The sequence below is a fragment of the Danaus plexippus genome, unplaced genomic scaffold, assembly GCF_018135715.1.
Source record: "Danaus plexippus unplaced genomic scaffold, MEX_DaPlex mxdp_47, whole genome shotgun sequence".
Lineage (NCBI taxonomy): Eukaryota > Metazoa > Arthropoda > Insecta > Lepidoptera > Nymphalidae > Danaus > Danaus plexippus.
The window spans coordinates 50,747-63,458 of record NW_026869867.1 but is presented as its reverse complement, the minus strand read 5'-3'; the positions used below and the strand labels follow the sequence as shown (position 1 = coordinate 63,458).

The window sequence follows — 12,712 nt, the reverse complement described above, 5'->3', positions numbered from 1 at the left end:
GCCACCCGCTCGCCATCCATCCCAAGGACGGGCACCACACTCCGGGGATTAGGGGCCGTAAAAGCCTGCCCATCCACATACATACATCACGCATTAGAATATATATAAAAGAAAGATAGTGAAGAAAAGACGGTGAAAGATAGAATAAATAAAATAAACAAAACAAAAACAAGAGTAAACTATAGACAGAAAGAAAGACAGAGATAGACCGGTGTTCGGCCGTTTGAGTACCTCACCCCGTGTAAAGGGCGGGGCGGCGCACCCAGACGTTGCCCAGGGGCACCAACGTGGAGGAACCGGTATCGCCCCCTTTAACCGAAAGACCTATATTGACTATTTTTGACCCTAATTTTCCGATTGAATTACATACAGACGCTAGTGCTGAAGGTTATGGGGCTATACTTATACAAAAAATTTCTAACAAACCTCATGTCATTGAATATTACAGCAAAAGAACTTAATGAGATCTAAGATTTTCGCGAGTATTCATTTAAATGAAACTAGTATTATTCGGATTTACTACGCGGATTTTATTATTTAAAAACTACATAATCCCGACGTTTCGGTTACTTTGCAGCAACCGTGATCACGGGCAGACGAGGTGTGAATGTCTGTCAGTTGGTCCTTGTTATTTATCATCTACCGCCATCGATTTCTTAATTTTCTGGCGTACCGCTCTGGATGCCGGCAGAATGCGCTCACGGTGTCTTGAGGTCCTGCGGTGTGGTTTCGGACATGGGATTTTATATTTTTAAGAACGGGGTCCCAGGTGTTTGATAGATTCCAGCCATCTTCTCTATTGAAATTAGGATGTTTTTTAATTTCAATAGCCTCGCGAATTAATCTCGGTATATACTTGTCTTCTCGAGCGAGGATTTGAGGTTTATCAAAACGAATGTAGTGGCCTGGTTTGTCCATTGTGTGTTCACACACTGCTGACTTCGACGCGCGCCTGTTTTTGATGTCTGAGATGTGTTCCTTAACCCTTGTACCGATGCTCCTCTTCGTCTGTCCAATGTATGACAAGCCACAGTCACAGTCGAGTTTGTATACACCCGGTTGTTGTAAAGGAATGTTACTCTTGATTGGTCTCAAGAATTGGCTCACTTTCTTATGTGGTTTGTAAATAGTTTTAATGGAAACCTTCTTCAAGATGTTGCCTATTCTGTCAGTAACTCCCTTCACATATGGTAGTATCGCAGGTTGTCGTTCAACTGTGGGTGGCTTCAGGTGGTTCTTGCGATGCTGGCGAGGCACGGGCAGGTTGTTGATGGTGAGAGCATGTTTTACATGCTGCAGCTCGGCCTCTAGGTGGTCAGCATCACAACGGTGTTGGGCTCTCTGTAACAAAGATTTGCCAACGGTAGCTAACTGTATAGGGTGGTGGTGCGAGTTACCGTTGAGGTACCTGTCCGTGTGTGTGGTGACAGACGAAGAGGAGCATCGGTACAAGGGTTAAGGAACACATCTCAGACATCAAAAACAGGCGCGCGTCGAAGTCAGCAGTGTGTGAACACACAATGGACAAACCAGGCCACTACATTCGTTTTGATAAACCTCAAATCCTCGCTCGAGAAGACAAGTATATACCGAGATTAATTCGCGAGGCTATTGAAATTAAAAAACATCCTAATTTCAATAGAGAAGATGGCTGGAATCTATCAAACACCTGGGACCCCGTTCTTAAAAATATAAAATCCCATGTCCGAAACCACACCGCAGGACCTCAAGACACCGTGAGCGCATTCTGCCGGCATCCAGAGCGGTACGCCAGAAAATTAAGAAATCGATTGCGGTAGATGATAAATAACAAGGACCAACTGACAGACATTCACACCTCGTCTGCCCGTGATCACGGTTGCTGCAAAGTAACCGAAACGTCGGGATTATGTAGTTTTTAAATAATAAAATCCGCGTAGTAAATCCGAATAATACTAGTTTCATTTAAGCAAAAGAACTTCTCCATGTGAATCAAAATATCATTCTTACGAATTAGAAACGTTAGCAGTTGTTAAGGCCATTAAACATTTCAAACATTACTTACAGAATCGAAAATTTTTAGTAGTTACAGATTGTAATGCGATTAAAGCTTCTAAGACAAAAATGGACCTTACACCACGTGTGCACCGTTGGTGGTGTTTTCTTCAAATCTTTGATTTCGATATAGAATATCGACCGGGTAAAAAATGGAGCATGTAGATTTTTTATCACGTAATGTTATTCCCAATAAAATTACAACAAAAATTAATCAGAAACAAATAAATTTTACTGAAATTTCGGAAAACTGGTTACATGCGGAACAAAAAAAAGATTCGGAAATACTTGATTTAATTTCAAAACTTAACAATAATTCCCTAGATAAGGATATAGCAAAAACGTACGAGATGAGGCACGGGGTTTTGCATAGAAAGGTTGAAAGAAACAATCGCAGTTTCTGGCTACCAATGATACCTCGTGCTTTTCAGTGGGCAGTAATAAATAACATACATGAAAGTCTGATGCATTTAGGTTGGGAAAAGACTTTAGAAAAGGTATTCTGTCATTACTGGTTTCCTCATATGAATAAATATGTCAGGAAATTTGTGGATAATTGTATAACTTGCAGATTATCTAAATGTCATTCTGGCAAAATCCAAGCTGAATTGCATACCATCCCAAAGGTTGCATGTCCGTGGCATACTATACACATAGACGCAACTGGAAAATTGACGGGTAAAAATGACTTGAAAGAGTATGTTTTCGTCTTAATAGACGCTTTCACAAAATATACTATCCTTTATCATGCCAAAAATATTGATTCTTCTAATGCTATACAGGCATTAAAATACAGCGTTTCCTTGTTTGGAGCTCCCAGTCGTATTATTGCCGATCAGGGTAGGTGCTTTGCAAGCAAAGACTTCAAACAATTTTGTGATTCGCACTGTATTAAACTTCATTTAATAGCCACAGGTACGAGTCGTTCCAATGGGCAAGTAGAAAGAGTAATGAGTACTCTTAAGAATATGCTTACTTCAATTGAAACTCAAAACCATAGGTCCTGGCAAGATGCCCTTCCCGAAGTCCAAATAGCTTTAAATTGTTCTTTCTGTCGTGTGACCAAGTCTAGTCCATTAGAACTGTTGATAGGGAAAACGGCGCGTCCATTAAATTTAATGATTCCAAACGGTGATAGAAATGATTCTGTAGATTTACCTTTGGTAAGAGAGCAGGCGGCCCAATCAATACTGACTCACGCTAATACTGATAAAGTGAAGTTTGATAAGACAAAAGCTAAAATTAAACGTTTTAAAGTAGGTGATTACGTCCTTTTAGAAAACCATGAACGTAATAAAACCAAATTAGATCCCAAATTTAAAGGTCCTTACCTGATAGCTCAACTTCTATGTGGTGACAGGTATCTCCTGAAAGCTTTAGATTCTAAGCGAACATATAAATATGCCCATGATCGCTTACGAGCCTTGCCCGAGTGTTATGTTCCACTCGAATTAGATCCTAATCTTATTGGATGCGCCGCTGACGGCACAAGTAAGTAATTGACTTTGATGTTTTGTGGTAAAATTCTATACCAGGTCCTTACTTTCTTTAATTATTAGAAACAAAGATCTGTGTGATTAATATCTTGACAAAGATCTGTGTGGTTTATATCTTGTCAAAGATCTGTGTGATTAATATCTTGACAAAGATCTGTGTGGTTTATATCTTGTCAAAGATCTGTGTGATTAATATCTTGACAAAGATCTGTGTGGTTTATATCTTGTCAAAGATCTGTGTGATTAATATCTTGACAAAGATCTGTGTGGTTTATATCTTGTCAAAGATCTGTGTGATTAATATCTTGACAAAGATCTGTGTGGTTTATATCTTGTCAAAGATCTGTGTGATTAATATCTTGTCAAAGATCTGTGTGATTAATATCTTGACAAAGATCTGTGGGTTTATATATCTTGTCAAAGATCTGTGTGAAGTATATGTTAAAATCTTTCTTCTGTTTCTATAATGTTCATTTAAAAGATACGTATACCATTTATTGGCATCAACGAATAATTATTTTGGTTTCATCATTTGAACAAACATAATAATAGAAAAATGAGATGTAATGTTGACAGTCTTTAAAAGGTTTATGATGGTTTCTGTCAGAATAGCCGAGCGTAACCAAATATCAAATTTCTTTATTTGATTTTAGATTCTGTTGGGACACACGAGGACGTGTGATATTGCAGGATGGCTGTGACGGCGTATCAAGAAAATATCATATAACTACCTCATTTTAAGAAAATTATTTGATTATATTTCTTTTGTTTATATTTAAATGTGTTCGTTTATTTATGTGATATTTAGCTGATAAAAATCATGAACCTGAATTTAAAAAGAAAGAAGACGCTCAATAAATTTTTATCGACACATTTACAATATGTCGTTCGAACCACCTTATTTTAAGAAAATTATTTGTTCCTCTGATTCTATTTATTTTAAGTCTATATTTAAGTGTATTCCTTTTTTTTATGTTTCTGTTTATTTTTAGTTGACAAATATTATAAATGTAATTTTAAAAAGAAACTCAATTTATTTTGCAAAGAGCCGACGCTAACGTCAGTTAGGTTGTCGAGTGGGGTTGCGAGTGGCGCCAACGTCGTAGCAGTCACCAAGGTATATAAATGGGAGCAGTCACATTGTAAGGGCAGTGTTCACTTGGACACGGTGTTGGACGCACACTCGCCAATCCACGTGGCTCAAATTCGTAATTGCTATTCCATAACAGTAAATTACTTTCGTGGTGTTAATCAAATAGTGACAAGTGAAATAAAGTTATTACAAAGTGTATTGAAGTTTTAGTCATTGGATTGCAATATGAGTGGTTCACAAGACCCTAATGGGCTCGGCGATCCGACATACATAATATCTCTACAAAATATTTGAAGCGTAGTAGTACTCTTTTCCTTTAGTGACTTTACTAGTGCCCTTATTACTAAAATAAACGTGAGTACCTAATAATATCTTGCATTCACATTCATAGACGATTCACGACGAGCAATTTTTTTATATTCTCAAGGTATTTTTTTTTTTTATTTTGTAAACCTTGATCAGAAAGGAATTTTATACAAAAATAACCAATCGGACCATACTTTCTACAAAAAGAATTAATCCAGAAAAATTTCAATGTAATTTTCAAACTGTCTGTTTAATGCAGAGATGATTCTCAATAAAAATAATTAATCAATCTAGAAAAGAAAAGTCGATGGATCTCCTTCACAAAGCTGATTTTGATTTATTGATTGATTTCATAACACCGCCACAACTCACTAACTAACTCACTAACATCTTACCAGGAGAACATAAAACCAAGCCGATGATGTTTCACGGGAAGATAAAAGTGAAACTTTTCATTCATATGTATTTATTACACATTAAACTTATGTTTGTGGGTCGGTCATTATTATGTTTCTGTGAGCTTGTGCTGACTGGCATTATCGATTTTTCATCCTATTGCTTTTAAAATGTAGTGATTCACAGCGATACGCTAGTCACAATCAGCTGACTCTCACTGCTATGGAATGTCTGCCTCCATCTGCCCCTAGAAGATTGAGGTCTAAAAGAAAAAAAAAAAACAATATTTACAATTATCTCTACTTGTACTATGTATCAGTCTAACATCGTATTTGTCATAAAACTTAATAAATACTCCATTGCATAGTAATTTCATAAAAAAATAAATTCAAACAAGAAAATTCAAATTTTCGAGAAAAAGAAACAAAAAATTCAAAGAAAGTTTTCTGAACCATTGCCTCTCAATTTATGTTCTCCTGGTTGACAGTGTTATGAACAACGTGACTGTTACGTTCTGTTACCTAACTCGAAACATCTTACCAGGAGAACATAAAACTGTGTAGTTAGTTCTATAGTGTGCTTTTGCTACGAAATACTCGTGTCTTATGATTTCCTGGTTTCCCATCCGCTGAGATAAACGTGACTGACTGTGGCTTGTTTGTTTGTTTGTTTGTTTGTTTGTTTGCTTGCTTGTTTCGTTTGCACAACAAACTACGTGAAGTTTGTTACGTACGCGCTACATATTATAAAATAAATGAACATCGCCGGGGCAACATCGTTGTATGGATAAGATATCATATAACAAGTAACGCCGCTGACTCCGCGGAACGAACACCAAGCCGTGTGAACCAGAAGATTCCTGATACCAAACAAGCTATGGAATGGGATTGCTATCCTAACATCGGGGCAATCATGTAGTCTTAGGTATAGGTTATAAGTTTTAATATGTAATTTTTATTATAATATACATGTCGGCGCAACGACATTTAAAGAACCATTATAAAGGGTAGTTGTTTCATATGTATAGTTGTTTCATATGTATTTCACTTTAGAGGGTAGATGTGACATAAACAATGTCAAGGTGTTAGTAATAACTTTAACAAAATTATTTGTTTTATAGATCGTCGTAGGATTTGTATTGAAGGAAAGTAAATGGCAATTCGTATCGTGATTTGTAATATGTAAAGATAAGTTATTTTGTGAGTTTTAGTAAAACACAAACTTAAACAGTAACCATTTTGTAATCAATTATGATTTCTTTAAATTTTAAATGGCAATATAAAGTTTAGTAGGTTTAATAATTGATTACGAAAACTTTTGTAATGATTACTGTTTATTTGAAGTACTACGAATAATCTTTGTAAGTTATTATTTAAAATTAAAAGTAAAGGTAATGACTCCACGAAAACCATTTATATTCGGAGACATCTGTGGCGAGGACACAGTGGTGTGAGAGCTATCCAGGAGAAATTACTAAGTGTTAGTTAAAGTTGAAAATAAAGTGGTGCAAGTAAGTGAGAGTGCTTTATTGGTGAAAATGGATAACCTGATAGGTGGAAATAGAGTTATGTGACGATAACATCGCTGACGTCACAGCTCCTAATAATCAACTTGGACATCGCTCTTCGACATCAGAAGTGGGATTACCCACTTCTACTCGTCCATCTGACAACACTGGAGGCTCTGTTGCAGTGGTAAATACCCAATTATTATTATTATTATTTTTTCACAAATGCTAAAAGTGATAAAGCGTATATCGATCGTATTCCTGATCAACCAGAAGCCAAAATTAAAATTACTGATACCTGCCATCATATGACCGGGACATGAATGTTGGAATCAGAGAATGGTGTCAACATATTACAACTGCAATGGAAACCTATAACTTTACTGATTACGAAATCAGAATGAAGGTCCGGAGTCTACTCAGAGGACGCACAAAGTTATGGGTTGACAATTGGTTAATATTTACAACAACGTGATCGGAATTGCGGGATGTTTTGATTACGACTTTTTCACATCGAACCAGAGACTGGATACTCGCGGGACATCGTTCGTTTTAAAGAACATAACTATGATAATACTAAGGATATTACGCAATTTTTGTCACAAGCGTGGGTTCTATGGCGACGTGTAAGAAAGGCAGTGATTGTTGTATAGGGGGATGAACGACTGCGAATCGAATTACTAAATGTTAGAGCGTCATCAGTACCCGAATTGATCTCTGTGGCATCGGCGATACGATACGTGAAACGGTCTCACCCTAATACATTCATTACATTACAAGGAACTATAAAACGAACAAATTTAGTACGATATTTGAAAGGTCTGAGACAATTTACAGTAGTGTCGCTATCAACATTAACAACAGTATGCGTTATAAATGATCTTCGAATAGAGATTCAATTTCATATTGTACCTGACTGTGAAATATGTTCAGATGTTTTAATTGAAATGAATTTGATTGAAAACACGAACTTTAGAGTGATAATAAACTCGCATGGTGCTATTTTTCTTCACCAACCTGCTATACGTCATGTGATGTCTAGGAGTGATAAATTTAATAATTTAAATTGCGACCTAACTGATCAAGATCTAATAAATAGATTAATAATTCTGCTCAACAAATATGAAAATCATGTGTTAAACACAGAAGTATTACAAATACGCTTAACAGATAACGATAGATATGTAGAACGTAGACCATATCGATTAAGTCCGGTAAGGAGGGAAACAGTTCGTTCAATTATTAAGGAATTACTTGAACATAAAATTATTCGAGAAAGAAACAGCACCAACAGAGCTGTATACAGATGATAGTAGCATTGGATACGGAGCAGTTCTAGATCAGATCGTTAATGGGCGCCGTCATCCAGTAGTATATGAATCAAAAAAAAAAAAAACTACTGACGCGGAGAGCCGGTACCACTTATATGAGCTCGAGACTCTGGCAGTAGTACGGGCAACAAAACATTTTCGACACTATTTATACGGTCGAAAGTTTAAAATTGTAATGCTTTGAAAGCATCCAAACATAAAAAGGATTTACTTCCGTGAATTCATAGATGTAGAAACCCATCTAATGAAATATCTGTCAATATAATAGGCAAAGACATGGAATGGTTACAAATAGAACAAAGACTCGATGATTTACTTCGTCCTTTAATAAGATAGCATGAGCAGCGACCACGCAGCCGCAAACTATACACTAAGAGAAGGTGTCCTAAAGAAAATTTTAACAGATTCTGTGCTTGGCCAACATGAAGTCATTGTCGTTCCTATCATCATTTCAGGGGAGTATAGTAAATTCATTTAAATGAAACTAATATTTTTCGGATATACGCGTGCTTTATTTTTGTTAAAATTACAGGCTCCCGACGTTTCGGTTACTTTTCAGCAACCGTGATCACGGGCAGACGAGATTTAATAAATTCATTTCACACCGCATTACATCACCCAGGATGGGAGAGAACTCTTCAAAAATTAAGACATATGTTTTTGATAAAATGAGTACTTTAATCAGAAGATTTGTTGAAAATTTTATAATTTGCAGAACATCAAAAACTCGTCAGGTAGCAACAAGTACGACTTCATCCAATCCAGAAACCCACGGCAGCATTTCAAGTAGTACATATGGACATTACCTGGAAATTAGGAACTAGGAGTAGTGAAGGATCAGTCTTGCAGCCTTGAAACGATTAGTACATCTTTTTGAAACACCAGTTCAGATCATGGTTGATGGAGGTCGAGAGTTTCTGGGTGAATTCAAAGTTTATTGTAACCGCTTTGGGAGCAACATACATTCAATCGCACCAGGAATAAGCCGAGCTAAAGGACAGCTTGAAAGTATCATGAGCACTTTAAAAAATGCCCTAACTATTATAAAAATTACACTACCGAAAACTGGCAGACTGCTCTTGAAGCATTGCAACTCTCGTTTAATTGCACGCCTCATAGAGTTACTGGAGTTGCACCTCTAACTCTTCTCACTCGTCGGCAGCTTTGTGTGCCATCGGAACTATTAAGGTTAATTGATTTTGAGAATGAATTTATAAATTTTGATGTATTGGAGGAATATGTGCAACAGAAAATGTTGGCTTCGGCGGAATATGATAAACAGAGTTTTGAAAAAAGTAAGGGTAAGCTACGTTCATTTAAAAGAGTTGACTATGCACTAATCAAAACTAATCCTTGTAAACAAACTTCTTTGGATCTGAAAAATACTGAACCATACGAAATATACAAAATATTGGAACATGATCGTTACATGCTAAAACGTGTAACCGGTAGAGACCGGCCGCGTAAGTTAGCTCATGATCAATTACGTCCAGCACCAAATCCAGCAGCAGCAGGAACCGTGTCGGCGGATCAGATTGATGATCCTCCACATTACGACAGTCCATTAAATGTTGAAGCTTCTGAAAATTTAGAAGTTGAATCCAATGAACGATCAATAAACTTGGTCCAACATTCATTGCTTAGTAAAGTATCAATTTATTGACAATTGTCTTTATCAAAAGATCTCTCAAGTTGAGGAACTTGACATGAGGTCAATAAAAAAAATATTTAGAACCTGTACTAAAATATTACCTTTCTTCAAATCTTTAGAGCCTCTGTGGACCACGGACAAAAGTCCCAGACCACAGCATCGACCTACCTCAATCCCTTAGAGCCCCTGTGGACCACGGCGTACAAGACCGCCCAGACCACAGCAACATCATAAAATCAATATCCTCTGTGGACCACGGACAAAAGTCCCAGACCACAGCATCGACCTACCTCAATCCCTTAGAGCCCCTGTGGACCACGGCGTACAAGACCGCCCAGACCACAGCAACATCATAAAATCAATATCCTCTGTGGACCACGGCGTACGAGACCGCCCAGACCACAGCATCGACCTACCTCAATCCCTTAGAGCCCCTGTGGACCACGGCGTACGAGACCGCCCAGACCACAGCAACATCATAAAATCAATATCCTCTGTGGACCACGGACAAAAGTCCCAGACCACAGCAACATCATAAAATCAATATCCTCTATGGACCACGGCGTACGAGACCGCCCAGACCACAGCATCGACCTACCTCAATCCCTTAGAGCCCCTGTGGACCACGGCGTACGAGACCGCCCAGACCACAGCAACATCATAAAATCAATATCCTCTGTGGACCACGGACGAAAGTCCCAGACCACAGCATCGACCTACCTCAATCCCTTAGAGCCCCTGTGGACCACGGCGTACGAGACCGCCCAGACCACAGCAACATCATAAAATCAATATCCTCTGTGGACCACGGACAAAAGTCCCAGACCACAGCAACATCATAAATCAATATCCTCTGTGGACCACGGCGTACGAGACCGCCCAGACCACAGCATCGACCTACCTCAATCCCTTAGAGCCCCTGTGGACCACGGCGTACGAGACCGCCCAGACCACAGCAACATCATAAAATCAATATCCTCTGTGGACCACGGACGAAAGTCCCAGACCACAGCATCGACCTACCTCAATCCCTTAGAGCCCCTGTGGACCCCGGCGTACAAGACCGCCCAGACCACAGCAACAAACCCACTTCAATAAAAGTAAGCAAAGATGCGTGGAGCATTTTGCATTAAAAAAAAACACAAACACATGTTCAGAGAATCCAAGTGATCTCTTTAATACAGCGTATGTTGATACGTTGATATATCACAACAAAGTAAAACTGGTGCAGGGCACGCACCAGGCCGCAGAATGGCCGTGTCGGCGCAACGACATTTAAAGAACCATTATAAAGGGTAGTTGTTTCATATGTATAGTTGTTTCATATGTATTTCACTTTAGAGGGTAGATGTGACATAAACAATGTCAAGGTGTTAGTAATAACTTTAACAAAATTATTTGTTTTATAGATCGTCGTAGGATTTGTATTGAAGGAAAGTAAATGGCAATTCGTATCGTGATTTGTAATATGTAAAGATAAGTTATTTTGTGAGTTTTAGTAAAACACAAACTTAAACAGTAACCATTTTGTAATCAATTATGATTTCTTTAAATTTTAAATGGCAATATAAAGTTTAGTAGGTTTAATAATTGATTACGAAAACTTTTGTAATGATTACTGTTTATTTGAATTACTACGAATAATCTTTGTAAGTTATTATTTAAAATTAAAAGTAAAGGTAATGACTCCACGAAAACCATTTATATTCGGAGACATCTGTGGCGAGGACACAGTGGTGTGAGAGCTATCCAGGAGAAATTACTAAGTGTTAGTTAAAGTTGAAAATAAAGTGGTGTGAGTAAGTGAGAGTGCTTTATTGGTGAAAATGGATAACCTGATAGGTGGAAATAGAGTTATGTGACGATAACATCGCTGACGTCACAGCTCCTAATAATCAACTTGGACATCGCTCTTCGACATACATATAAGTAAGTTTCGTAGTTTTCCTGGAACCTCCGGTTGCCACCTTATATAATTAGTTACTTCTTTATTTGGTGACTGGGGAGTTGGTTTAAAACGTTAAATAAACCGTTTTGAAATTTTGTGAGTAACTTTATTTTATAAATTTAAACTACTTACTTTTTTTAAAATAATACTGTGGAATATTTGATTATTTCATAATAGAAGGCAAATTTCGTCTCAACTTCCATATTAAATAAATAATAAATTAATGAGAAAATATTATCTCCTTGAAAATCATCTGCTCACAGGCATTGCATTTAAATGAGGGCTTGCGAAAAAAAAATTGTCTCAAGTATCATGAAGAAAAGGAATTCACGTATTCCCGTATAATTAACTCAAAAAAAGGGTGAATAAGACCGAATGACAAACTCCAAAATTCTGTTTACCACGAGACTTCACATTGGCTTCTTTCTATAAATAAAATGATCGTTTTAAATCTTTAAAGACTTACTAAATAATTCTTTAAAAATTTTAAGGATATTTTCACTATAATATTGTTTAACAAAGTTTTCTAAGTAGATCTTAATCCAACAAATGACAACTAAAAGGATGTGCAGTCTTGTCAATTTGCAGCTATTATAAGTTTCGAATTACTTGTGGTATTAGAAATCGGTGGCGGGAATAGGGGTTGTTTTATTTCAACAAAATTATATTTATTTATACGTTGAAGCAATCGCATGAAAAGCTTCTTAAAAGCGATATCACATGGCATAAAGGGCAATTGTACCAAGCGTGGTGGTTTCAGTGTGGTCATAATTTTATATTTCTTCACAACTGGAAAAATACATATGTGAATATACTTATATATATATGTTCTCTTTGTTTTCGTAGTATTCTCGTACCACTCTCGTAGCATTGTGCCTTAAGATTATGAATACCTAGAACTTCATTTTATGAAATAAAGTTTGTTTCTTCGTAGTTTTTTTTTCTTATGA

General features: G+C 37.1%; 1 protein-coding gene across 1 annotated transcript; it reads left to right on the top strand.

Moving 5' to 3' along the window:
• The first annotated feature begins 2,984 nt into the window (after positions 1-2,984).
• On the top strand, positions 2,985-10,543 carry LOC133320666 (uncharacterized). The gene is given in 5 exon segments (XM_061529301.1): positions 2,985-3,525; positions 4,577-4,758; positions 8,902-9,000; positions 9,003-9,204; positions 9,207-10,543. Coding segments are annotated over 5 exon segments (1,644 nt in total). The 3' UTR covers positions 9,827-10,543.
• Positions 10,544-12,712: the final 2,169 nt, after the last annotated feature.